The 27,697-nt window shown below is 35.3% G+C and overlaps 1 protein-coding gene across 8 annotated transcripts in view; it reads left to right on the top strand.

Annotated features, from left to right (window-relative positions):
- ANKS1B (ankyrin repeat and sterile alpha motif domain containing 1B) overlaps window positions 1-27,697 on the top strand; it is a 427,137-nt gene that overhangs the window by 29,082 nt on the left and 370,358 nt on the right. For all 8 annotated transcript variants that reach the window (XM_054066137.1, XM_054066169.1, XM_054066129.1 and 5 more), the window contains exons 2-3: window positions 20,544-20,624; window positions 24,776-24,932. In XM_054066137.1, coding sequence (XP_053922112.1) covers window positions 20,544-20,624; window positions 24,776-24,932 — 238 coding nt within the window. The remainder of the gene's footprint in view (window positions 1-20,543; window positions 20,625-24,775; window positions 24,933-27,697) is intronic.

Here is a 27,697-nt window from a genome sequence, read left to right as displayed (position 1 = left end):
CTAATTTAAAATACCTTAATTTAGGGACTTCCCTCAACAGTTACTTTCTTCATTAAGAATTGGTAGAGATGATTCTCTCTCTTCTAGAGGCATGTTCTCTTTGTTTTCTGCTGTAAAATATGTCATTCTTACATATGGCATTGTCCACAAATAATTTCACAGTAGAGCAGTTCTGGTACGTAGAAGTTCCTTCAGACTCTGAAAACTAACAAGTTATCTTTTATCGGGGCTGAGCTTCTGTTCTCCCAGTCAGCCCATTACCTACCTTGTCAGACACTCTGAAAAGATGTAATTGGTCAAATTGGCTTGCTATCTGGACCACAAATAGATTTTTAGCAGAAAAGAAGTTAGCAAGTGTGCAAATTTACTTGGATATTGTCATGTATTGTGATCTTACTTTTGGTACAAGTATTTACCACATTTTGACTAGTATCATAATTCTTATTGCAGTAATTAATAGAGGAATTTTTGACACTGTCCAGTCAGATTCTATGTGTTTCCAAGGATGGAGAATTCTCAATATCTTGATGTGTCCTGCTTGAGTGTCCAACATCCTTTACAGTAAAAAAGTGTTTACTTATTTTCAGAGGGAGTTTCATGTGTTGAAGTTTGTGCTTATTACCTCTTATCTTGTCACTGAGCATCACTGAGAAGAGTCTGGCTTTGTCTTCTTTACACCTTCCCATCAGATGTTTATTGATAAGATCCTCCCCAGGCCTTCTCCAGCCTAAAAAGTCCCAACAGTCTTAGCCTCTATTCTTATGGAAAATACTCCAGTTCCTTGGTTTTGGAAGTAAAACACTTTACTTTTTTTTCCCTTCTCAGTAACAGCTGGGAAGTAACTATGCTGATGGTTTGGACTTACATTTGTAAAATCTTTTTATTTTGATTTCTTTTATCCTGGAAGGATAACTTTATTTAAAGAAACTTTATACCTTCACATAGAAAAGGATTATCAGGAAAAAATCCACTTTTATATATATGTATTACACAGCTATAACTTACTCTCATTTTTTGTTTTCACCTTAACTACCAGAAAAAAGAAATAACAGTAGAACCAATAAAAATAGAACAAAATGTTGGTGGAAGCACTCATACATGGAGAACTGCTGCTTATGTTTCTTCAATTATTGACAAAGCAACTTTTGCTCATTGAGCTTCAAAATATTTTATGCAGAATTTATGCATGATAGGATAGTACAAAATGTAGTAAAAATTATTTTCTATTGTGGTCTTTACATGGCTGAAATATTGTTGATGATTTGTATTGTAACTATGTTGAATTTTGTATAATATATATTCTTTCAAAACTTAGGGTGGGTTCAGTATAGAATGACATTAAATGGGCACCTTTATAAAGATAAAATCCATACATTGTCTTTTGGAGAATATGAAATATTTTTCCTCAGATAGGTTACAAATATAAATTCTGCCTAATGTAGCTTAATGTTTAAGTATGAAAATGATATCCAAAGAAGGAAATGGCCTTGGAAAGAAGTGAATAATCATACTAAATGCATACACTTCTTATTTACAAAACCCTCCACAGCATGTTGCATTTAGAAGATTATTTTATACTTTGCTTGCAGATGTCTCACTTTGCTTATAGCAATAACTATATTTAAAATGATTTCAATTTAAAATAAGGTTACATTATACAGTGTGCCAAGAGATATGTAGTTTCTAACTGTGGATTGTATGCTTATGGACTGTTATTTTATATTTCATTTGAGATCCATGGGTTGGGGTCTGAATTTAAAACTATGTACTTCTTTTGGCTCACAGTGAACCACATCACTAGAAAGTGAAAACAAAGAGTAACAAAAGAATGTGACTTTTATACTATATCTATCTTTGGTTATTGTTATATGTAATCATGTGGTTGACTAGTGCTTTGTGTAACTGAGTAGGAGCAGTGCTATTTTTTTATCTTCTCCCCTTTTCCTTCTTTTATGTCATTGTTGTCCTCTTATTACCATGATTCCTCTCACACAACCAATATCCAATCCTGTCTATGAGGGCTTGACTTCTATTCCATTGTCTCATCCCTTAAGCCCTTTAAAATATTATTCTACCTAAATTTTGCTCTATGATTGACTTCTGCACACCTATGCCCATGCAAATGAATTCAGAACTTTCTGAATTCAGTAAGTGTCTGTAATTTTTTTATATCCGCCATGTACAGTGTAAAGGTGGTACAGCCAAATAAGAAGTCTTATGTTCTTTTAATGCTTGTAATCACAAGATTGAACTAGTAGGATCTCAGTTCAAATAATTTGACATTCTGATTTCCTTCTTCCTTTTTCCTGTATTGTATTTAGTTTATTTCTCATACACAGTATTAATTGCTTTTAGTTTTTTATAGGTGTTTTATTTTCTGCCTGCTATGTACTTTTTAGGACTTCAAGTCATAAGAAGAGATGGAGCAACTGTAAAACTTCTGTCTGCTAGATCCCTTTCTTTGTAACCAGGTAGTGACACCACTTCTGTGACCTCTTTACAGTCTTGGAAGAAGAAATCAGGAATCATTAGGAACATATTTCCAATGTGCATGGTGGTCAGGACAGTGATATCCTCTTATCAGATACCCGTGAATTGTTGCAGCATGTAGAGGACACGGGAGAAAAGCAATAGGAATCTTGGATTTTCCATAGTCATTCTTAATACCAGGACAGGGTGTTGTAACTGGACCCATCTGTGTCCAAGAAAAGAGTTATGAGTACTTCAGTTTCTAGTTATTGATGCCAGAAATGTTAACATTTGAGTTTTTTAGGGAATTACAACATTAAATGAATGATCCCTTGGGTTATATGAATGATGACTTGTCTCATTAATTACAAAGCTCACAAACTGAAGAGTATCAACACAAGGAAGATACCTTTTCAAGGAGAACTCTTATGTCTGTACTGTTGCTGTTTAGTACATCAGGTCAAGGTTCTGTCTCATCTTTCCAGGACAACACTGTTCTGTACAGATCTGTCCTCCATATTCTGCTGGCAGTTTTTCAAGCACACTGCAGAATGCAATTCGCTTGTGGTTCTGTGCATGGTCAGGCTGGCAACAAAGTTTGAACTGTAAAATACTCATATATGTCTAATATACTAAGAGGCTATTATCTTTTTTTTTTTTCCAGAAAAAAGGAGAAATAATAATATAATTCACTTTGAATTCATCAAAGTTATGTTTAGAATAAGGGCACTCTAGTTTTGTTGTGTATCTTTGTACCAGACATCACTAACATTTCTTAAAATATCCACGTACATGTATCCTTCCAGCCCCACAACAGTACAGAACATTTCCCATTTTCTTTCAGCTTTGGGTTAAAGTGGCCAAGTTTTCAGTTCCATTTTGTTGCATAGGAAACCAATAGTAAAACAGTTACTTTCAAGTATGAAAGAAAATTGAGATCCACGTTGAGCTTAAAGAAGAGTTCAAATGATAATATAAAAATAATAATATCAATAATCAAATACAATGATACTTTATGTTTACATCAACAGGAGTCATTTATATCTCTTGGTTTGTAAGATCTTTTTATTCCATAATGTGATGTATCTGTGGGGAATATGTTTTACTTAAAATTGATTATGACCAATTCCAATAAAGATTCCTGCAGTTTGGAATCTCTGTGACTTCAAGTGTCCTCAGTGAAAGTTTCCCATTCCCAGGTGGACTGGAGTTCATTTTTATCCTTACTGTGATGATTACGTGTGGAAAGGTAGATCTCTTGAACAAATATTAAGAAGTTTTCATTTGCATCTCCTCTACTTTCTTGGGTAGAGTTGACTAGAGTTGCTGTGTAGAAATCTCATAAGAGTTCCTAAAAATTACATTGCTCATAATTTCTAAAAATGAGAAAGCTTCCAACAGCTCTTCAAATTTCTGTCAGGTTGTGCTGGACTACCTGGTGTCATTTAATAATCTTTCCTGTCAGAATCCACAGACATTATAAACTTGTTTTTTTTGGTTGCTTGTGGCACTTTAAAACTTTTCAGTACTCCCAAACTATTTAGATAGTAATTTGGCCCGTAAGATTTACATTTTTCCTAATGGAAGCACATTCCATTTAGTGGTTCTGAAAAGATGCTCCTTTATTCTGAATTCCTATCCATGTCTCTTTCCTTCTCTGGAGACAGCACTAAGCCTTGCAGCAAAGACTCTCTGGTATTGACAGCAGACTCATCTCCATACAAATATAATGTTGAAAATATTTCTTTACCAAATCAAAAATAAGGAGATTGCATATGGCACTGCCACAATGTGATATATAAACAAGGAGATATGAAATTTCCTTCTGTATTGGGAACTCATTAATCTTTCATATTGGTATATCCAGTGTAAGATTTGAATTCCTAGAAGCTCTGAATATACTGTCAGACAGTTGACCTATTTTAGGCTTGTGAACTGTGAGTGGGTGAATTAGGACAACATTCTGAAATTTAGTCTTACAACTTGTGCCTCCCAGAAGCTGATATTTTTGTCTTAGAAATCAATAGAAAGGGACCCCCTGCCCTGCTTCAACTGTAGCAAGACCCTGAAACCTCGATTATCGATTACTTCTCTGTTTAAAGTCCCTAATGTAGACTTTCCTTTAATTTCCATTTTTTCTAGGAGTTCTCAGGGAAAGTACAAGAAGCTGACATTGTGGAAGTCCCTAGTTTTAGGGCATCCTTCATCAGTGGTGTGGATATCCAACTCTCGCTTTCATCCTTGACCTGTTCTTAAAACACACAGATTTGTTCTTTCTGGAGACACGATATAATTAATTATAAGAAATAGTATCTCTGATGAGTAGGCCAAATTTCCAGTGTTTAACTAGGTCCCTCTCACCTAAGAAGTCTTCTTTCTCCTTGATTTGTGATGACTGGGAAATTAGAAGTAAGACATCCATCAGTTTAGTTAGGACTTTGGCTGTCCTTAATTTCAGCTTGTTCTCTGGTTGTGGGAGTAATTATTTTTTCCCATCCAGTCGTTTCTGGGCTCCTCCCATACAATTTGGGTGGGAGTGGTTTTTCCCATGAGCTCCTGTTCCTCTATAGAACTTACATTTGGGTGTTTTTCATGAGAGAATTTTTCAGGTCTATGCCTACCTTGTCTTTTCTGAACCATGTTCTAAAGACTGCTTTTTTTGATAAGTATTCTGCCTGCTAAGAAGTTGAGGATAGTCATGCCGCAGTTACCATTAGCCGTCTTTTCCTGGAATAATGTTACTCAGGGTTGATTGTGTATTCCTGTCTTAGCTTGATACCAGAATGAGACTCCTAGACTACCTTGCAGGTAAACTGTGCAATTATGGATGCACTGCCAGGAATTTCTATCAATATGAGCGTGCATGTGAAGAAGGAAAGAGAAGTAAATTTAACTTGCCAACAACAGAATGTTGTTTGGGATATTCACATATACAACTTTCCTTCCTCTTCCTCTCTATCTTGAAGTCAGGCAAAGGGCAAAATAAGGAGATGGAATCATACTTACAACTCTTCACTTCTGTGACCTCTGCTGGGAGGATCGAAGGCATAAAGCACAAACATGAACTAAGGTCAGATGCTTATCAGATCTATCTGGTTCCGATCTCAGACAGTATTGCTCCTGTATCCTCTAAGCTGAGAAACCTATGACAGGAACGTGAGGGCACATCTAACTTTACCCTTCCACAGAACATTTCTGTGTACTGACTGGAATGTGCCGTGTAGCATTCTCCCACAGAATGAGCTACCAGGCACAGCTGAAGATCTGGGTCTAGGGCCTGATAGACAGTCTGGATGCAGCTATCCTGTTTGGAAGGTTTGAGTAGTGTAGGTATGCAGCATTCTATGGCAGTATGACCTCAATACCAGAAAATAGTTCCAAACATGTTTAATTTACTCTTGCTGTTGCAGCTTCGCTTCCTAGATGGTTCAGACTGGAGGTGATGAGGGAACTGAGATGATGTTCAAAGTCTGGCAGTACGTAGAGTCCTAACATGCATATAATTCATGACATAACTTCTGTGAGCTAAGCAGAGCCAGACAGTTTTAATGATCCAGATTATACTTCAAACTCAAGAATATATAAACGTTCTAGATCCCAGAATGCCCGCTGCCATTTTGTAAATAAAAAGGTGCAGTGAGTTCTAAAACAATTGTGCCTTTGTTACATTGAAGACAAGTACAAAAAACTTCACTACCTAAATATGATTGTCTGGAAAGAAATGTTATTTGTATTTATTTTATGTTGTTCAGAGGGACTGGAGGTTTTAGGAAAGTCTATCAGAAAAACAGCTTCTGTTTGTAAACTTAAAAAAGACAATCCAATATCAGTTTACCTTCAGGTGAAGATTTTTGTAGACATAATGGCTACAAAACTGAGGTTGTAAAATTCATCTTGCCATTTAAAAAAGTCTCCAAAGTAATTCTGAAATTATGTCATGTCCTGGTTTTATTACTAAATTTTTGTCTCCTATGTGGCAGAACTATGTGGTCAACTAGGTTAAAATTTGTGTTTCAGTGTCTTCATTGGCTACTGAACTGTTAAAGTTTTCTGTTTTGCAGAAAGGTCAGAAGTTATGTTTCTGGTTTTGTTTGATGTAGATTTGGTACAGTTTTAAAATTTCTGCTACCATAAACTACACTCTGGTATTCTGTTTCTGTGCCCACAGAGAAATAAACCTTTCAGCTTTGTTTGACTACTCTTCTACTGAAAATGTTTACAGATTGTCTATACATTCAGACTACTCTGAACAGGCATTATCAAAGTCTGTAAGGGACTATTTTGATCGTGGCTGACAATTCTTTATGCTAGTAATGTCCTCCTGATTAATTCTGGGTCTCAGTTATCAATATTAAAGGAGTACAGCTGTTGTACAATCTTGTTCCAAATCCTAAAAGCGTTATCAATGTAGGTATTATGTATAAATCAGCAATGAGCTCTCATGGCTTGTAAGATGCTAAGTTCCTTCAGATGACTCTGCACTCTTTTCACCTGGCTTCTTGAAAACCTGGAAGAGATGGATGTTGTAGTAACTAAGTGGTATTTAAACATTTGCCTTTTACTACAAAACCCCCACTGGCACAAATATGGCTCTGGAATTGCACTAAAGCTATGACATGCAATGAGATTCTTAGCCTGATAGCAAGGCCAAGGGAGATCAGCCAAGAACCAGCAACTAGTCAGGCAATTTAAGGAACAAGTCTCTTTTTCTGTAGTTCTTGCTGGGTGCTGGTTATCCAGCTACTCAGGAAAGCTGACCTAAACAATCTTACTTCAATTTAGTACTTTCCTGGCTGAAGCCTCAGCCACTTTTTAAATTTAATTCCACTAGAAGGATATATATTTTTCTTTTCTGATATGAGTCCAGATATAACAAGTATCATTTTTGATCAGGCTTCAGGACTCGGAGGAAAACTTCCTCAAAATCAGATTGTGCACCTTCTGGTGAAATAGTAGTTTATTTGACAGAATAATTATACTTGCAAGGTTGAAATAATAATCAAAGCCCCTTTTTGAAAGTGACTTTAAAATGAGACGTAGAAAAAGAAGTTTGTTTTTTTCAAGGTTAAAGATAATGAAAATTCAAAGTTAACTGGGTATAAGGTAGATTCAACGGGAGCCTGTTCTTCAAGGGGTCTTGACTGGATTCTTTCACCATTACTATGAAGTAGTTTGCAGGTAATCTAGCCCATGTATATGCCACAGGCCTTCCATCTCCATTATTCTATAAAACTCTGCACCTTTCTAGAGATTTCACAGACAAGGATCTCTTCCTCTCTGCAAATAACTTAAGTTTAATGACCTCTAATGTAAAACAACAAAATAAGTATGATGTATACATATAATAAAGGAAAGAAAGATGGAGTCTGCCATCTCACAAGTGTATTTCATAACCTTTTTTGGTGTATCACTTCCCCCTTTTATGTTGTAAGCTACTCTATCCTAACATGTATGTTTAATTTAGTACCTAAGATATTTAGTCATAGAATCACAGAGTTGTAGAATAGTTAGGATTGGAAGGGACCTTAAAGATCACCTAGTTCCAACATCCCACTAGATCAGGCTGCCCAAGGCCCCATCCATCCTGGCCTTGAATATCTCCAAGGATGGGGCATACACAACTTCCCTGAGCAACATGTTCCAGTGCCTCCCCACTCCCATGGTGAAGAAATTCTTCCTAATATCTAGTCTAAATCTGCCCCTCTCTAGTTTATACCCGTTCCCCCTCATCCTATCACCACAAGCCTTTATGAATAGTCCCTCTCCAGGTTTTCATAGTCAGGGATTGTTCTTTTATTGCTGCATTATACAGAGAGCTAGGAACACTATTTGTATTAAACATAGCTAGGCAAATCGTAGTAATTGTTGTGTGAGTCCTGCATATACTGTGGTGCTAATAGTAGATTATAGGGAGAGAGAGTTGGGATGAATCATTTTGCACAGTGTCTTATCATGGAACTGGGATCTCTTCTCCAATGTTTCTCAGAATCTGTGGTATTGGGAAGAATATTTGCACTCAAATTTGTATTCTCCAGATATCTCTTACCAAAAAGCCAGTTGAGAAAAACATTAAATTATTCCTGTAATGGCTGAGTCTTATGATATATTTTACATAAAGATATCTGCCAAAACAGATTTTGTGGAGTATCCTATCTTAAGGAGCAGAAAGACGACAAGATTATTCTGTTAACATTCTCAAAATGTTTTCCCTCAAATTTAGCATTTTTATTTTAAGATGCTGAAAAGTTCGTGATCCACGGGGCTGCGATTGAACAGAGCACTTACAGTAGCTATGGAGTAGATGGCTGCTTCGTTTTCCAAAAAGCATGCCCCAGTAGAACTATTTGAGGTACAAAGGACATTTAGTTTCTTTGTTAGCATTTCATTGCTTCTGTCGAATTAAGAAACATAGCGATCACTTTAGATACATGTAGAAATAAATGGGGGTTTTGGTCTTTTTAAGCTGTTCAAAGTTCTACAGCAGCCAGATCTTCCTTTATATTAGAAACTTCTGCATCTTTTAAACCTCCTAGTCTTGGATTTAATTTCTACATTTGATAAGGCTTTTAAATAGAAACAATAACTCCTAATGGATTTGAATAGGGAATTCAAACATAAATAGACTGCAGATTTAGTTAATATTTTTACTGTAATTACATTCTGCCTTCTAAACTATGTGTCATAAATGATTTTTTTCAATAAAAGGCATCATGCTGGATGAATTTATATTTTTCTGAGTGATCAAAGTCATTACTAGTACTTCTTACCACTTACATACTTTGTTGATGATGTGAAGAATATGGCCTTTGTAATTATTAAAGTAACAGTGTTCATGAAATCTTAAAGCGTTGAGATTCTTGTCACATACCCAAAAGCTTTGGAAGACCTTTGTAATATGTAGAGTTGTAAAGCTTCAGCTTCTCTGGTTAAAATATGTTATTCATCCTTCTGAAAGTAATTTTGTGGTGATAAAGTAATTCCAATCATGATCATAGTAAGACTTTGGATGCTTCTGAGGTAATTCTGACCTCTGTTGGCAAAGCACAGCAAATGAAATGTGTACTCCATAGCACAATTCTATTTTGACATTATTTAAGATGTGATGTGTTACTGAAAGGAGAAATTAAGACATTAACTGTGTTTTTATATTTCGAAACCTTTTTTCATCCTACTATTCTGATTAGCTTGAGCATAGGATAGAGGATTTATGCTCAAACTGCCCTTAGTTAATAACATTTCCTGGTTTAGTAATTATTGTCAGAGAACATAGTTTCATCCAATATCTTTCTTATCCAGATTTTCTATACTATGCCAACAATATTTAACCACATCACATTATAATAACTCTATGTGTTAAAGATTGGATTTTGCAAAGATTCCATTTTAGGTTATCTGGTATGTCTGATGTAGCCACCATTCTGTAATCAATATTTTAGCTCCTGATAAAATGGGATCTGTGGATTGGTTTTGCTCAGTTGTACTTATTGCAATAGCTAATTTCACACTAATCAGCTTTCTCGTTTAATGTGTTAATCCAGTTAAAAGAAAAGAAGAAATATTGATATAATTTGAAGGGTGCTATTTTTTTTTTCTAGGCATTAACTATAATTTTTACCATGTATTTGTCACATCTAACTTTATTTTTGAGATGTCATTCCTAGGTAGTGTTCTTATTGACAAAGGCAATATAATGCCGATGGAAAGAATGAGAGATAGCACTTTGATGGAGCCAGATAACATGCCGATACCCTATGCTAGCATTCTGGTAAAGACATTAAGTTCACCTCTGTTTGGAAACTACGTTACTCCAGAAAACACACTCAAATTGTTTAATGATTTATGTTATGGATAAGAAGGGATTTTATTGCTATATAGATTAATTTTGACCAAGGTCCATTTCAGCTGCAAAAATCCACTGTTCCAGGCTTCTGATATTCTCTGTCTTTCCTCATTGTCTGCTTGGGGCTATGGAGTCTGAGTAATCGAGGAAGAATTTTACCAGAAAACACAAATGTTGTCTATGTGTTGTATTTATGTCAAAGGTCATTGATAGACTTCAAGGGCCTTAATATCTCAGAATTCGTATTTTGGAAGTGAGTTGTTGGAGCTGCATTCTTTCACTGTTTTGGGTTTAGGTTAAGTTTATGGTAGGTTGTCCGAAAGGGCTGGAAGTCATTGCTGCTGTTGTGAGATGGAGATACGTAAGCTTTGGACTGAGAAAGTGGGAAACCATAGTTGATGTAATATCATGTGGATGTAAACATAAGATAGGATGCTCTTATATCTGTTACATTCTCATCTGTCTAGATTAAGACTACCATAGGTTGATTTCCAAATCTCCTAGTATCTGATAGAATTACCCTACTTTTGAGGAAACACAGATTAGGAAGGACAACATATTAAAGCCAGATGAATTGCAGACTCTGTAGACAGCAAATTCTGTTCTGTTTGTCCTAGAGTTATAACAATGAGTCTCATCCAGGCTGGTTTCTAGGCTGAACAGTCTGTGATTCTGGATGAGGTTGTAGTTCTAAGAGCATCTGTATTTCAAAAATTTATGATATATATTGTTACTCTTCCCAGTTCTGATTCCAGTTCCAGAGCTTCAGGAATGTCAATATGCATTCCAGGATGCATAATTAATCATTTAGAGGTTTTAAAATATCTTTTTATAATATTGACTTTACTTGTCTGTAAGAACAAGTCTTTAAAAATGCAAACACCGTGAATTTATGATAGATGTGAATACTGTCTTGGACCTCCAAAAATGTATTCTGGAAAAACTTTTAATAACTTTTCTTACTAAAGATTCAAGGTCAGTTGCATTAGGTAAAAGAATGGCTAAAGGAATGTCTCCTAACAAAATATGTCATCATATCTGTATTCTTGAGAGAAAGAGAAATAGGACTTAGCTTCAGTGTGTTTCTGATATGAGAAATATTAGTTTTGTTTCATTTTAGTGTTGTCTAGCTTTTACAGAAGAAGTCGTCAGAGTGGTCTGTCTGGGACCATGTACTGTTCTTCTAAAGAAAATACTGATGGTATATAGTATACTTCAGTGTTCTTAGGTATAGTCTTCTAAGTGTATCATACAATCATGAGACATACAAAGGCTTTCAAAAGCCTTTCGGAAGATCCACTTGCATTGCTGTGCTTACAGAAAAATAATTATTGTTTATATAATTTCACTAAATAGCAGTTGTTTGGGAAGACTTGAAAGAACCCAGTATTTATTTTATGTATTATAACAACACTGGAAAAAAGATATGGTCAAGTAAGTCTCTTTTTCTTTCTCTGTTATGTGGCCTGATGTTACCTAACACAGTGGGGCTCTGTTCCTGCTTGATCTTGATCAATCTGTATATCCTATACAAAACGTAAAAGTATGACTCGTAACAAATGTGCATAACCTGTCTACCTCATATGTGTAGGGAGCCCAAACTCATGATACAAATGATGTGGAGTTGCCCTCCACAGGAATAGTTAATCTGATGCATTGATCATCAGAATTAGCCATATGGCATCCTTGGAGATCATATAAGATCATAACTGTAGATATCATAGACATAATTTTTAAAACATGGTTCACATAAATGGTTTTAACTCATTAAAGATACTGTCTGTTGATCTGGTTTTGGACTGAGTATTTTCATAATTTAATTAGGAGCTGTTCTCACAGCACTGTTCTCACAGTACAGGATGATGCCAAATGAAAGTTAACATTTTTCCTGTCAGGATGACTGCATTCTCAAGGACAGAACTCTGGAGTGGATCCAAGGATCTGTCTGACTCATCGTTGATGAGCTGAATTTACCAAAGTTCACTATGAACTATGCAAAACCCCAGCTTGTCCCTATAGACAAGTAGAACGCAAAGGAACAGGGCTGTAATAACTGATGAAAGCTTTCTCTCTTTTTTGCCACTCCAAGCAAATTGGTCTTGACTGTAAGGATAAGGCAAAGCTAACCAGTACTAGTCAAGAACATATTGCTCTCCGAATATAGCCACAGTATTATGTGGTATACCCAGCCAGTGTATCCAGATGAGTAGTCTTTAGAGAATGATGAAGCCAAGCTGGTTAGATAAAGGTCAAATGCAAAGTGACCTTATATATGAAAGATGCTTTAATAAAGCATGACTAATTTATTGCCTATTCCTTTGATATCATCAAGAAGTCCAAGTGTTTCTCCTTTGCATTTTTCTTATTAACTGATTTTTGTAACATTTAAATGATATAACTTAACTCTATCAGAATAAAATTATATACCTTAAATGAAATTGATTCCAATTTCAAGCACTCTGAGTCCTAGCTTAGTTAAACTAGTTCATGTGACTTTTATTCAGGTTTATTTTATGTAATTTTTACTTTACAAAGTACTTAACTGGAGACACTGAGTATTCCTCAACATGTTTCTCTAGGTAGATTCTTTTCCAAAATGAATATACTGAAATTTGTTTCTACTTACACATGCACAGACTGTCTAATCTGTCTAACCCAGGGAGGTGGTCGAGTCGCCTTCCCTGGAGGTGTTTAAGGAACGGGTGGATGAAGTGCTGAGGGACATGGTTTAGGGAGTGTTAGGAATGGTTGGACTCGATGATCCAATGGGTCGTTTCCAACCCTGTGATTCTGTGTGATTCTGTAATCTGCACAGCCATAGACCACACCTCCCAATGGCCTAAGTCTGCCATTCAAGACCACTTATTTCTCTAATATTTTTAATACAGATGCTCAACGCTGGCTAAGAAAACCCCAATATAGTTTTTGTGGCTTCTGCAGAAATCTGTTGCTCATCTTTTGGTGTGCAAAATTAAACTTTCACCCTGTTGTCATGTGACAGCCCGTTTCTTGCGTGGTCTAAGCCCCAGAGACATGCAGGCACAGTGGCTCCCAGGCTAAAAAAAAACTTAGCCTTTTGCTAAAATAAGATTTGTTAGATTAACTTGATCACACACCTATAAAGAAGGAAGAACAATCTAAAGTTCGTCAGCTTTTTTTGTTTTAATGACAGGAAATACATACTTGTTATGAAATTCATTCATGATATCCAGTTATTAGGAGACTTCAAGTGACAGCCTCCAGATATATGGACTCAGTTTCTCACTGAGATAGATAGATAAAATTTTGCGTGAGGTATTGTAGGATGAAGTAGTTTATTGTATATAACTCTATCTCATTATCAGACCATTGTGTAGGATTGAGACTTGTATAGGAACTGCTCTAACTATAGCAACAAGTAAATGTTGTATAATAAATAATCAAAGTCATAATATTTACTGTATTCTGCATTTCATATTAAATAGAAATGTTACCAATTGAACAGAAGTAAAATCACAGTTTGGTGAAGTTCCCAGTTTTACGGACTTACACTAGTTTCGGCCAAGACTATAAAGAGATGAAGTTTAAAGAAAACAAGTAAAATAAGCTGCTTCAGAGACTGAACCTGAATAGCGTACTTAATCCTATGAATTAGTTAACCATAACTTCTGTTGTACTATTTATTTTGAGACAACTTAGCAGCAGGAATTGAAGAGAGATAAGCACTTGCCACACATTAAAAACTGAAATGTTATGAAGTCACGATTCACACTGATACAACAAAGACACTGAAATAGACAATTGGGAATATATAGACAATATGATTTAAAAAGACAGTTAATATTAATTGAATTGATAATCCTTCTGTCCTTCTAAATTTTATTTTTAAATAAAAGTAGTAAGAAATGATTATTTTAATTTTTAACTCTCACTTGCTACATGCAGCAGCTGCTTTTAGTGCTGTAAAGAAGATTGAAAAGAACCTTTTTCAAGGCATCATTGACTTTTGTCAATTTAAGATCTATCGCTACATTTCCTCAAAAAGAATCCTAAAATGCATTTTTCGTGTTGTTTTTCCATGTACAACATATGAGTACCTTGTAATTATTTACTATTTATTTATTATGATTTAAAATATGAGGTTCTAGAAGAGTTTTTTTCTCCCCTGCTGTCACTAAAGGTAAATATTTAAATTTGCTTTCCTTGATGTAATCTGAAGATATATCTCAAATTCAGCAAAACAATGTAAGCAATAGGTAAAAACATACATGAAAAAGACATACATTCTTTTTGCCAGATAATATATCTTACATAGCACTGAATTCCATCAAAAAAGAATCTATAGAAAGAAAAAAATACCACATTTACTAAAATGAGACACATAGATATTTGATAAATAACATTAATTTATATATGTTAGAGCACATGGTTGTCAGTTTGATTTATTTGTGCATAAAATGAATAATGGGAGCTATTTTGCTGCTGTTCACAGTAGGTAACATTACTTTGTGTCTGAATAACTGATGATACATATTCTTGTGTATAAGCCTGCGTTTTCAAAAATACTGTGTAAAATTGTCCTTACATGTTGTATAAGCTCAGTTTACAGGACTGAAAATGTGTAAGAATGTAGGCAGAGCACTAATGAGTATAGAAGCCTGACTGCATTCTCTAGTAAATTTATGCAATGTATTTCCATCAGATTAACACCACAAATTCCGGTAATATGTATTTATTCTATTGAATACAGGAACAATGAGGAAACCAGATTTATATCTGAGCTGGTTAGTGTTTGCTGCCAACATCAATGGGATGAAGTTTGGGATTTTCCAATATTGACACTGACCTGGCAAGATGAAATTCACTACTTCTATAATCCTGAAGAGCCAGGGGATCTATAAGAAGAACTTTCAAAGATATTGAAAACTTGGGAAGGAAGGTGGGGAGAGGAGTGAAAGGGGTGAGGACTAGGCATGTGCTAAGACACTCGCAGTCCTCAACAGGGTTTAGAACCTAAAATATTGAGGCATGAACAACACTGTTAAGGAATTTTGCATCCTCCATCCTGGGTTTCCTGGGGCAGGGTCTCAGACGCTAAATACGTCAGGGTAATTTATTGACGGTACAGCATCAGTTTACAGCTCAAGCAATTATAACCTTACAATCTAAGTTTCCAGCCCATGTGTGCTCTTCATCTGCTGTCTACACGCTGGGTGGTCAAATAGTGTTTTAGGGGCTGGTACCTTCTCATTCTTCGTTGTGTTCTTCCCTCGTTTCTAGGCTCCCTCTTTGTTTATCTTTAAGGTTTGCAGCTGGTGGTAGTTCCCTAACCTTCTGGCTGGAAGCAGGTCTGGGACCTTATTTTGAGTAAATCAGTAACAGTTCAGCATAACTTCATTGTATCTAGGTGAAAGTTCACAGCTTGATGCCTAAAGTTTCACAAATTCAGCAAAGAGTGCTAAGCAGGTTCTGCTCAGTCATGCTGGAGTTTTGGGCGACTTCATTTATAGTTCATTTTTACAGCTTGATGCTAAGGAACTAACTCCAGAAGTTTGGATTGATTATATTTCAGACAAAACCGATTAATATTCTTTAACAACCATGCTCTGTCCATCTCCTCTGGAGGGACTGTTTCCATCCAGACAGCATTATCCGCTTCCTTGCTGCTTCATTTCAGAGAAGAAATAAATGCCAATGAGAATTACCAGTCAGTTGTCAGATAAGATTTAAGTGAAACTAATGGGCAAACAGACACAGACGTCATCAGGCAGCTTTCTACGGCTTTTGAAGACTTCTATCATTGTTTTATCAAAATATTTTCACCTTGGCAAAACTACCAGAGCATAAATATTAAATAACAATGAGATAATAAAAAAAAATTAATAGAATGAAAGTGTATGGACAGAGGGGAAAATATGATGGAAATATTTAAGGTTGTAATGAACATTCTGTGCATGTATGCATGGTTTTTGTAATGTTGATAGGGAGTGTGCCTGTATGATGCAGATTAGTGGAATTAGCTTCAGATTTTGTTGCTTTCATGTTCGTATGTGTGTAACAACAGCCACTTCACAATTATTTTTTTGCACATAGCAAAAAACATAGTAAAACAGCAAATCAATCAAGTAACCAGCCTTTTCTTAAAATTGTCATTTTCACATCACTTTTGGAATGTTACTCTTTATATGTAATTATCTTCAGCTCACAAAAAAGAAAAGATGTTAATTTTCTTGCCAAGTAAAGAGTATTTCCAATTAATATTTGACATGAGTTGAAAAGGTCAATATCCTTTGTCCATAGTGGGAGCAAACTGTAATAATAAGGTCTTTCTGCTTTTAGCAATAATGTGTCAACAGACTTCACTTTTTTTGTGCCCCACTGTGGTGATTTATAGTGGAAGAAACTAATTGATAGTCATGTTTTAATTCAGATTTAATCTATCATTGACTGAAAACTGATTTTTTTGCACAAAAAGTAGGTTAAATTACTAGTAGGTTTCTTAATATTCCTTAAGTGATGGAAACGTTTTCCTAAATTACTGATGTACGTATGAAAAAAAACCCTAACTCACTAATATATGTAAAAATAAGAAGCTTGATTATTGACTGCATCAAAGAATTAGGAGAAACATGTTTTTGAGAACATTCAGTACTAATGGTAATCTAAAAAGCTACTAATCTTCTGTCAAAATCTTCTTTTCTAGAGGTTGGATGTTAATTTGTTTTTTTCCAAAGTGTTGCTTTCACAGTAACTACTGAAGTGTTTTAATACACAGATAAATCAATGTTGGATAATTGCTCATAAATTGCATGTGTTTATGATGCCAAAGAAATGTTCTCTAAGCTTTTTCTCTTTCTCCCCTACACTTTTCTCTGAAATTAGATGCTTTTTTACAGAGCTAATACACCACTTTACTTTTGCCTTGCTGCATTCTGATCACAAGAGAAGAGCTTTAGATGAACTCTCAACACAGCTGAGAGTTGTAGGAATAAGAATATCTATTTGCAGACTGTCCAATTTGAATTTGATTGTCAGCTATTAAAGCATAAATATTCAGTTTATATACTGAACCTGAATTCATTTTGTAGGAAATAATGTCGCAATACCCTACCAATGCAAGATCTCCTAGGAGTGGATTTCTTTGCTGGCCCAAGGGAAAAGAAATTCCTGCAGCTGAGTCCTGCTTATGTCTCCTGTGATGTTTAGTTTCATAACCAAGTTCTGATTTTGAGCATGTCTTTCGGTACTTTTTGAGAACTGACAGTGATTATTCTGTCCATCCCGTGTCGTCTTTCTGAATCACCAGGATTTACTTGCCATCTGTTGTCTCCCAACCTGAATGTCCTCAGATGCTTCACATAGGTGCATTTATATACTTATTAATAAAGTTTCAGTTTTCAAAAAAAAAAAATGAACTCAGTATAGTTTCATTTGAAATATATTTCATAAGTCCAGAGTCAGAAGTAGAATCCGTTAAAGAGTTCTTGGATTAAAGGAGAAAATTAGGGAGGAAAGGACTAGGTTTTGGTTGCCTGTTTTGTTTCTTTTTTTTTAAAACGCCTAATGCATCATGAATAATATATTAACTCATGGATCCCTTGCATTTTGAAAAAAACAAAAACCAGGCAAATCCTGAAAACTGTAAACCAAAGTAAAAAAGCAAGCAAACCCAAGTAAATTAACATTCTGGTCATTTGTGTATTTATTTTAATATTTAAAATAGGGCTGTCTACAGCATTTTCATTTTTCTGGTTCACTCTCTTATAAGCTGGTACAACTCAAAGGAAGAAAGTAGAATCCAATAAAGAAGAAAATAACTCAGAATTGAATATGTAAAACTATTTAAGAGGTTATAGAATATTCATAGATAAGGACTACTTTCCTTCCAAAAGATAAGGACATCCTGTCTTTGACCTGTAGGTAACATCTGTATATTATGAAAGAGATATTGTTCATGAAGTTAAAATAATTTCTTTTAATTGGAAAGATTAGGGTGACTTTCATAGCTAGAAGTCATCTCCTGTAGAAAAGAACATCTGCAGACTTTTGAGCAGATTAAAAAAATTACTTAATTTTTTGATTCTTTGCACTCAAGAAACTATTTGTGTCCTGTTCTTCCAAGAAATTAAATTTCAGGGAGAGGTGAGGTACGCACCACTGTGTAGAATTACACTCACTGTGAACACAATTTGTGTCGCAAAATGATTCTGTATGCATTCAGTATTACTTATGGGAAAACAACTGTTTGAATTTATGAGCTAATTAATCATTCAAACATACACAGTGAAAAAGAGGCCACCAGTATTCCATTGGTAATAAAATATGGATTCAGTAGTAAAGAATTCTTGAAAAGCATATATTAATTATAACATGTAATTTTATTGATGTAGTTCATGGAAAATATCAGCATGAAACCTCTTTTAACTTATTAGCTTCAGATTAAAAACTCCCAGACATGTGGATATGGTGGTGTTGGGCTGATGTTTGGACTTGATGATCTTACAGGTCTTTTCCAACCTTAATGATTCCATGATAATTTTCTTCGATCCTTTGGTGAAGGGAAAATATTGCTTGCCAATGACTGTTTAACATTGTGTCTTAGAAGTTTTAATACTAATGATTTAAAACTGTGCTACAGAATAAAAACTAGGCAGAAAATTGCTGGATCGATGGGCTGAGGCCAATGGGATGAGGTTTAACAAGGCCAAGTGCAGAGTCCTGCACTTCAGACACAAAACCCCTGTGCAGCTCTATAGGCTTGGGGAAGAACGGCTAGAAAGCTGCCTGACAGAGAAGGACATGGGGTGTTGATCAGCAGCTGACTGAACATGAGACAACAATGTGCCCAGGTGGCCAAGGAGGCCAACAGCATCTTGGCTTGTATCAGAAACAGAGTAGCCAGCAACACCAGGGAAGGGATTCTCCCTCTGTACTCTGCATTGGTGAGGCTACACCTCGAATACTGTGTTCAGTTTTGGCCTTCACTACAAGAAAGACATTGAGGTGCTGGAGCGTCTACAAAGAAGAGCAACAAAGCTGGTGAAGGAGCTGCAGAACAAGTCTTACGAGGAGTGGGTGAGGGAACTGGGGTTGTTTAGCCTGGAGAAGAGGAGGCTGAGGGGATACCTTATAACTCTCTACAACACCTAAAAGGAGGTTGCAGAGAGGAGGGTGTTGGTCTCTTCTCCCAAGTGACAGGTGATAGGACAAGAAGGAATGGCCTCAAGCTGCATCAGGGGAGGTTTAGATTGGACACTAGGAAAAATTTCTTCACAGAAAGGGTTACCAAGCACTGGCAGAGGCTTCCCGGGGAGGTAGTGGAGCCACTGTTCCTGGAGGTGTTTAAAAGGCAGATATATGAGGTGCTTGGGGACATGATTTAGTAGTAGACAGGTACTGCTGGAGCTGATGACCTCTAAGGTGTTTTCCAACTTAATGATTCCATGCTTTCACAAAGGATATAGTCAGCTTCAAATGTAATCAGTTAGCAAAAGATGTGCAGGTACCCAATATGCCTCAGTATCCAATTTCTAGGCTTTGATACTTGTTATTTTTTTGGGGTTTGTTTTGGTAGAGTAGCAGTCACATTTTTCCACTTTGAACAAAAAATTCTCCTTTATTTTTTTGTGTATGTCCATAATAGACCAAAAAACAATTGTACAGGACAAGCTGACTGTAAAATAAATGCTGCAAAATACAGGATAATAACAAAAAAGAAATATAATTTATTAAATTTTAAATGTATATGCACACATTCATATGTAATTTATTTAAAGGTATAATTAGTTTAAATTGGAGCTAAAATATCAGGCCAAGAAAAAGAATAAATTTACTGTCTCTTTGAAAGAGATGATTGGATCTCACTAATCTTACGTTTGCATGAGTCTAGACTAACTGAAGTAAAGTCAATGGAAACATGAAGAAAGTAGCGCAAAGTCAGATTATAGCCTCAGTGTAATTGCAACAGTGATACTGGGAGAACTGCTCTAATTGAAATGTCAGAAGAGTTATTAGTCTTTTGGACTGCCCTACATGAAGTTAATGACTTCTATAAAGATGAATGTGTAAAATTATTTTTATAAATAAATTATATTGATGTCAACGTGACACTTTAAGTTCCTTTCAAGATAATTTATCTCTTAAAGTTTAAACACACTTGTTGCAGTGACCTTTAGATTATTTATACATCACATTTCGGACATTTCTGTACTTGCCAAGCAAAAAAAGTAACTTTACAATTGTGCTTTATTTGCAGCATCTGGCGAGGACCAAATATAAACTGCACAGACAGCTCAGGTTATACTGCTTTACATCATGCAGCTTTAAATGGACACAAGTAAGTGCCTCACATTTAATTTTAATGTAGAATGATATTTAACTGAGTAACTTAAAAATATGTGGCATAGTGCTGAGATTTTCATAGAAAGTTGACAAAGCTGTCTTACTAAAATAATCTTATTTCCCGTGGGATACATTACTATAACAATTTTCGAAACTGTCATTGATACCAGCATGTAGTAACAAAAAATGGGAAATGCAGTTTAGAAGTTATTGATTCTATACTGGTTATTCCAAATTCCTGCTTGATTTTGACTAATTTATTATTGTTATTGCTAGTGGTGGCTCTAGTGCTTTTTAGCTGGTGGAAAACTACAATAGAAAATTTTGTAGTATATTTGTGTGTGTACAAATACATAGTGAGTTGAATGCTTAAGGAAACAACATTGTGGAACAAAAGAACAGTACAGATTAATCATTAAAGTAAAAGTAGCATGATAATAGTATTTAGAATAATATACCTGAAAGCAATAAAAAAATGCCTGTTACCTTGTATTGAACCTTGTAGCTTTTCCTTCCTTGCTATCCATCTAAGTTACCACGTGCTTGTGTCAATAAGCTTGGGGAAAGCCTGTAAAACCCACATGGAGGGGTACGGTACAGGCGTGCCAGTGCAGGTCACTCTTTAAGGCATTGACATGTCAGTAAAAACCTGGAAACTTGCTGTTCAATTTGTTATTACATCTTGTAATTACTTTTGTGTTACCTCTGTCATTACATGTTGCCCTTTGCTACGTTACCTCCATTGTATTATGCTGCCAACCGCATGTTGTTATTAAAATAGAACAAAGCACAAAGATTTTAGCGAGGTCTATAAATTTCTGTATGGGTAAACCCCACTGTAACCAAAGTAAGAGCTGCCCCACCTAATGCAGACCAGCTATCTTGTTTGTGAACGGACAGTGTTAACGCTGTATAGATTTTCACTGAGGAAAATGTTGACATAAGACTTTGGGTTTTTCCTCTGTGGGAGATAAAGCACTGGGCAAACCCCAACTGGAACAGAGACTGATTGATGCTATCCTTAATGTGATTTGGACTATCCATAAAGTAACATATGAACCCATAATAATTACATTTAGTTTACTCATTTGGCAATTTTTGCATTCTTCCTTGGAAAAATTAAAACTTTAGGATGTCTCTTCAATTGTATTCTAGAAACCTGCATATTTTCTTTTGAATAGATTAATTTTGGGTGGATATATAATATCATGTTTCTGAATATATAAATAAAGTTAACATACTGCTAAAACCAATATTGTGCATTTTGCACAATTCCAGTTCTGTAACAAGATTCAGAATCATGACATTAGTGTATTTTACTTCCAACGAATTAAGTCTAAGTCCTTATATGGTATATTAAACTCAGCCTTTTAAAAAACAGAGGCAATCACATTTCTCTTGTTTATAGTTTATAGGCTGTTTCTTGTGCCATTGCACATTTCTTGACTGACAAAAGCTCAAGCCTTAGCTTGCAAAGATTGGTGGTTTTAAATAGAAAAACCCCTCATTTTAATATGTTTAATACCGACTATAAACTATTGGTTACCCATCAGAATAAAAATATTGCTGTATAAACACTGAATCTATCAGAGATTTCAAGTGAATCCTAGCAATATAAACTGCAAAATCCCATAACATACAAAAGGGAAATAGCATTTTCTGACACAGCATTGGCCCAAAATTCTGCTGAATTCAGAGAGGACTTCAAGATGTGGACTTATGCACAGTAGCAGATATAACTGCAGCTGCTGAAAACGTCATAATAACCAGTGGGTGCTATAACTCCTTACTCTCACAGCAGGGTAAGTAGTGTTTACTGACATCACATTTATAGGTTGTTATAATAAAGTAAACTGCAATCCATCATGAAGTATTTAATGATAAATCATAATGGTTCAGGATCTGCTATCCAAGCTATAATACAGATCCTGCTACAATGGTAGCACTGTCAGCAAGAGAATCAGACAGACACCTGGTGGTGGTAATTGTGTTAGTCACCACAAATAACAAATAAATAGCTTGGCTCTCTGTTTCAGATTTGAAACTTGATATTCACAATCAATATTGGGTACTATCCATTGTCATGAAAGCCTTCCCAGTTAAGAGAAGTTCTTGTCCTTTGAAAACTTTTGGAGTTTTTGTTTTCCACACTTCATATTTTCATGAGCTTGAGAGACATCAGAGTTTTTCAGGAAATGTGAGAACGTAAGACTTAATGACTCAACCAATAATTTGTGACTGCGAAACTTGTTGAACACCAGTGTTCAAGTCCCCGTGTGATCACTGTATGTGACGAATTCCCTCCTCTTGGTTATTCTGGGATGGTTTCTTTCTTTTTGAAACTATTCTGCTTTATATAAGTAATTAAATCATATCTGGGGCAAGAACCTGAATCTCAGTCTCCCTAAGTAATTTTACTTAGCCCGGTAATATTACTGGGCTAAGGACTCTCAGTCTTCTCCTCTCTGAAATTTTTTTCTACAAAATGAAAAAGTTCTGGCAGAGCGCTAAAAACAGCTCACCCTAGAGAAGTGTGGTGGGTCAGGGCACTCTTGAAGGATGAAGGAGACTAGGTTCTATTGTAGCTTGTATCTTGCAACAGACTCTTCCCAATAGTTGCTGTGTATCATTAGCTATAAATTTCAGTTATGGAGGGGTTTTTTATGTTTTCCTCCCCACATATTTCTATTCTGTTTTGTTTGAATTATATCCCTTTCAGACTACTCTGCATCTTAGACCTTCTACTGCGAGACCAATTATTATGACATGAGAAGGCTCTCAAAGCTTATTTGAAGTAAAAATCCGGGGAGTCACTTTTCTGGAACATTTGGTGTACCAAAAGTCGTTCCTGTAGTGAAGATACTCTTTCTTGGTTGTTTTCATATTATTTGACCTTGTCAGGAGTAAGCAAAATCCAACCTAAATTCTCCTTTAAAGCTTAGGTAGCATGACTCCACTATCTCTATGAATTTTTTGGAGACAATTGGGAGTTTCTTTGGAGCTGGATATATTCACTCTTGCTTGCTCCTTTTTTCTCTGAAGACACAATTAAATAAGGTTCCATCAAGGTTAGGAGAACAATTGCCTCGGGATTTTCCTTCTGTCTTAATTTGTAGTCAAGTCATAACACCGGCTGCACCAAACTCCTTCCATCACACCCTAACCGCCCCCTCCCCCAGTTTTTTGAGCGAAATTGGTAAGGGCCAGTGTTTCCATGTTCAGCAAAAGCATGCATAGAACTGCCCGCATTGGATAAGAGATGCTATTAACTTAATAACTAATGAAGTCTGACTGTGTCAAACTATGAGAAGACAGATGGAGAGATAAGACTGAACGGATTTAGTGTTTGACATACTTGATAACCAATGATCATACCATGCAGCTGATTTTTAAGTTTAACCTTTGAAGCTAAGTATAGGAGACTGCTTAAAAATCAGGGATGCAATATGCCAGCTTATACTAATCTTTCATTTAATGTATGATAAGCCACACTGAAAATACAGAAAGTAATATAATAAGAATTAAAATAATAAAATTCACTTTTTTTCCTCACTGCTCTCAGGAAGCTGGATGCGGGAAATGAAAATAGAAGTAGTTATTCCATAGAGGATAGCATATATCTAAGTAGACCATCATTAAATTGTTTTTTCCAAAAGAACTTCTAATGTTATGCCTTAAAGAAGAAGAAAATCTGCTACTTTTAAAGCTACTGCAAGAACTATGTCCATAAAGCTACCCTCTTGCTTCACTGCCTCCAGAACTCAGCAGTGATGGGGATAGGAGTATTTCTCTGCCATTAGTGACTGGAAGGTTTGTCTTGAGGGATACACACACGACCTTGACTGTCAAATTCTAAAAAAGATTCTATGGCCAGGTGATATTGTTGGAAGAAACAGATTCAGAGAAGTGATAGATATTCATAAGAGGTAAGAATCATTACAATGAATAACACTTTGGCTATGTTTTACTATCTCGTTTGTTCTTAGAAATAATTTGTCTTCATTTTTGTAGCAGTGCCACTTCAAATACCTTTTTTTTTTTTTTGTGTGTTATTCAGGGTAAAAGTTTTGGTAATATTTGTGTTCATGTAAAAACTTAATAAAATAACCTTCCCATAAATCTTTAGATTTACTTCCTGTTTTTCAGGGATATAGTTCTCAAATTACTTCAGTATGAAGCATCGACTAATGTGGCAGATAATAAAGGTTATTTTCCTATTCACTTGGCTGCTTGGAGAGGAGATGTAGACATTGTGAAGATTCTCATCCATCATGGACCATCACACTCCAGAGTGAATGAACAGGTGAAATGATAAAAAATATTTATGTACATTATTACAAAAGAGCAGCACATATTCTTTAGGTCTGGCAAATTTATAGCCAAATTAAAAAAATATATATCTACTTTCCATTGTGTCAGTAATTCCTTCTCCAAGACCAATGAAATCTTCCAGTATAAGCATACCAGATATCTTTCTTCTGGAGGAACACTGACCTAAAGAATATTAGATTTTAAAAGTGTGAAAAAACTTTCTACTTGTTTCTAAAAATTGTATGAAAACAAACTCCAACTATGCATCTTGTATATATTAATGTTGATTTGCATAAACTGTGTCTTTTTAATTTTATTAGATATTAAATTGCAGTAAAACTTTGAGATAAAATTAATATTCTCGGTATATTTGGAGTACACTGTAGATGAACCGATGCACAGAGATATGATCATTCTCATCAGCTGTTGCATGTAGGTTGAAAACAGTTGAATTGTAGGATTACCTTTTGTCAAGGAGAAAGGGTTTTTTTTTTGTTTTACCTCTGAAACAAAATACCCCACCCCAACATTCTGACTGCGTATTATCCATTTGTTTGAAGAGATGCCTTGTACTCTGCTGACAGAAAACTGGAGCCTATGCAGGAATTTCAGAGAGAGGGACGGTGAAAAAATATTTCAGTACAATCAGAAAGAGAAATGTATATATAAACCCAATTCTTCCCAATCCCACACATATATCCAAACTTCTAGTATATTCTTGAGCTTGATTATGTGTGCTGTCCAATCTCTCTGACCAGTGGAGCAATTAAACAAGGTTGCACCTGATTCTATACCCCACTGATTCAAAAAGGTCTTGTTGTTCGATGATCTGCTCTTTATGCATTTTACTCAAAAACTTTATAATGGAAAATGTATAAGCAATCTTCAAAGGAAATATTGGACCCTAATTCTCTTAAGGGTGTCTGTATCACAGTAAACTTTGAAGTTAAACCCATATATACACAGTTCTTCTGACCTTGTAAATCCCCTTGTGTTCTGCTCTAGACTGTTGCCAGCTTTAGTAGGTGGACCACTTTTCTGGAACCAAATTTCCTGTGCTAATTAGCGTTCTGCACAGAAGAACATTATCCATATCATAGAATGAGGGAAGTGCCATGTTGATATAAAGCCACCCCCACCTACAAATCCTCAAATAACACCTGAGTGGCATCCTCACCTTGATGTCTGTTGTACACACCTATAAATCTATACGTTTCTGAGGTGTTTGCTTATTTCCCAATAGACTGTATAAGGCTCCCCATAGCTCTTATAGCTTCTGCCAGGTCTGTGGAGCTGAAGCTATAAATGTTAGAAATACTGGGCTATTTTCTTCCTTATTTTCTGAGAGCTGGGGATGACAGACATTTTTCCTATCACTTCCTCACTACAGAATTTATTTTCCTATTTTGTTTGTTTGTTTTCAGAAGTATTATATTAAGAATATATGTGCTTTCAGTTTAAGAAGATAATTACTGTCCATTATTTAAAAATTATGGAAATTAATTAGTAATACATCTTTTATTTTCATCTATTTTATTAAAATTCTGTGGTAAAAAATGCTTCTTTAAACTAAAGTGGAAGTAATGAACAAGACGACAAAGATGTAAATGAGAAGCTATCGATGCATAAATGTATATTACATGAGTTAGTGGATTTAATATGCTATACTGTACATTATTTGGACTGAATTCTACACATTTAAAATGCAGTTAATGAGCATCATAGGATCATATCCAGCATTTAAAGCTCTGAATGCCCCCTACTGTTCCTGTTCCGTAAAAAAAAAAACAAATCAGCAGTAAAGAGGCAAACAGTTAAACTACCATTGTTTTATGAGAGTGGTGGAATGTAGCCTGGCAGCTCTACACACAGAAAATGGTTACGGCATAACAATTATGTAAGAATAATTCTATCACTGTTTAACATAGGTATCGTAGTTGACATGCATAACATATTTTAAATTACAAGATACGGTGAAATTACATAAAATATAAGTGTTTAAACTTTAGCAGTGGAGACTTGAAAATATGTAAATTATAAATTGAATTATATAGGTAGTGTGACATCAAGATTTGGTAGTAAATTGATACCAAATATAATAAAAAGGTGTGCTGATAACAGTCAGATTACTTACGCGTTTGTTTATGGAAAGCCATCTGAGTAGCACAAACATTTATTATGCTAAGAAATCCCAGTCTGTGAAAAAAATATTAATAAATAACAGTGACATAGAGGTCAATATGTAGTGTTTGATATTAGAGCAGGAAATCACATAAAAAAGATGAATGACTTCAGGAATAAATATATTAAAATATATATATTTAATGTATTTCTACAGAATATGAATAGTAAAACATTTACAGGAAAAAATGTGAACACTTCCAAAATTTCTCAGTGATGTTGTTCTCTGTTTTGCGATTCTGCCTGTTTTTCTTTATGCACGTTACATGTCTTCCCCTGCACTTACATATTTAATGTACTGTAGATTTTTCTTTTCCTGTGCATCAGATTGTAGTTGTCATAAAACCCATATTTACTTGAGACTGTTTGACAGTTCTTCTGAAATGTGAAGGAAAGGCATTCAGAATACGTCCATAATATGTAAATACCTAGCATCTGACATATTTACCATCTTCCCCAAATCACAAAAATGAAACAAAGACATTATATGGTTCTTTCAGTGACACTTCAGGGACTTCCAGAAGTGTAATTCAGTTCCAAAGTAGCCTGCAAAACCAATCGTTTTGATGTTCCCCA

Source organism: Cuculus canorus, chromosome 1 (assembly GCF_017976375.1).
Source record: "Cuculus canorus isolate bCucCan1 chromosome 1, bCucCan1.pri, whole genome shotgun sequence".
Lineage (NCBI taxonomy): Eukaryota > Metazoa > Chordata > Aves > Cuculiformes > Cuculidae > Cuculus > Cuculus canorus.
The sequence above is the reverse complement of the archived record's forward strand: the minus strand, read 5'-3'. Positions and strand labels throughout refer to the sequence as shown.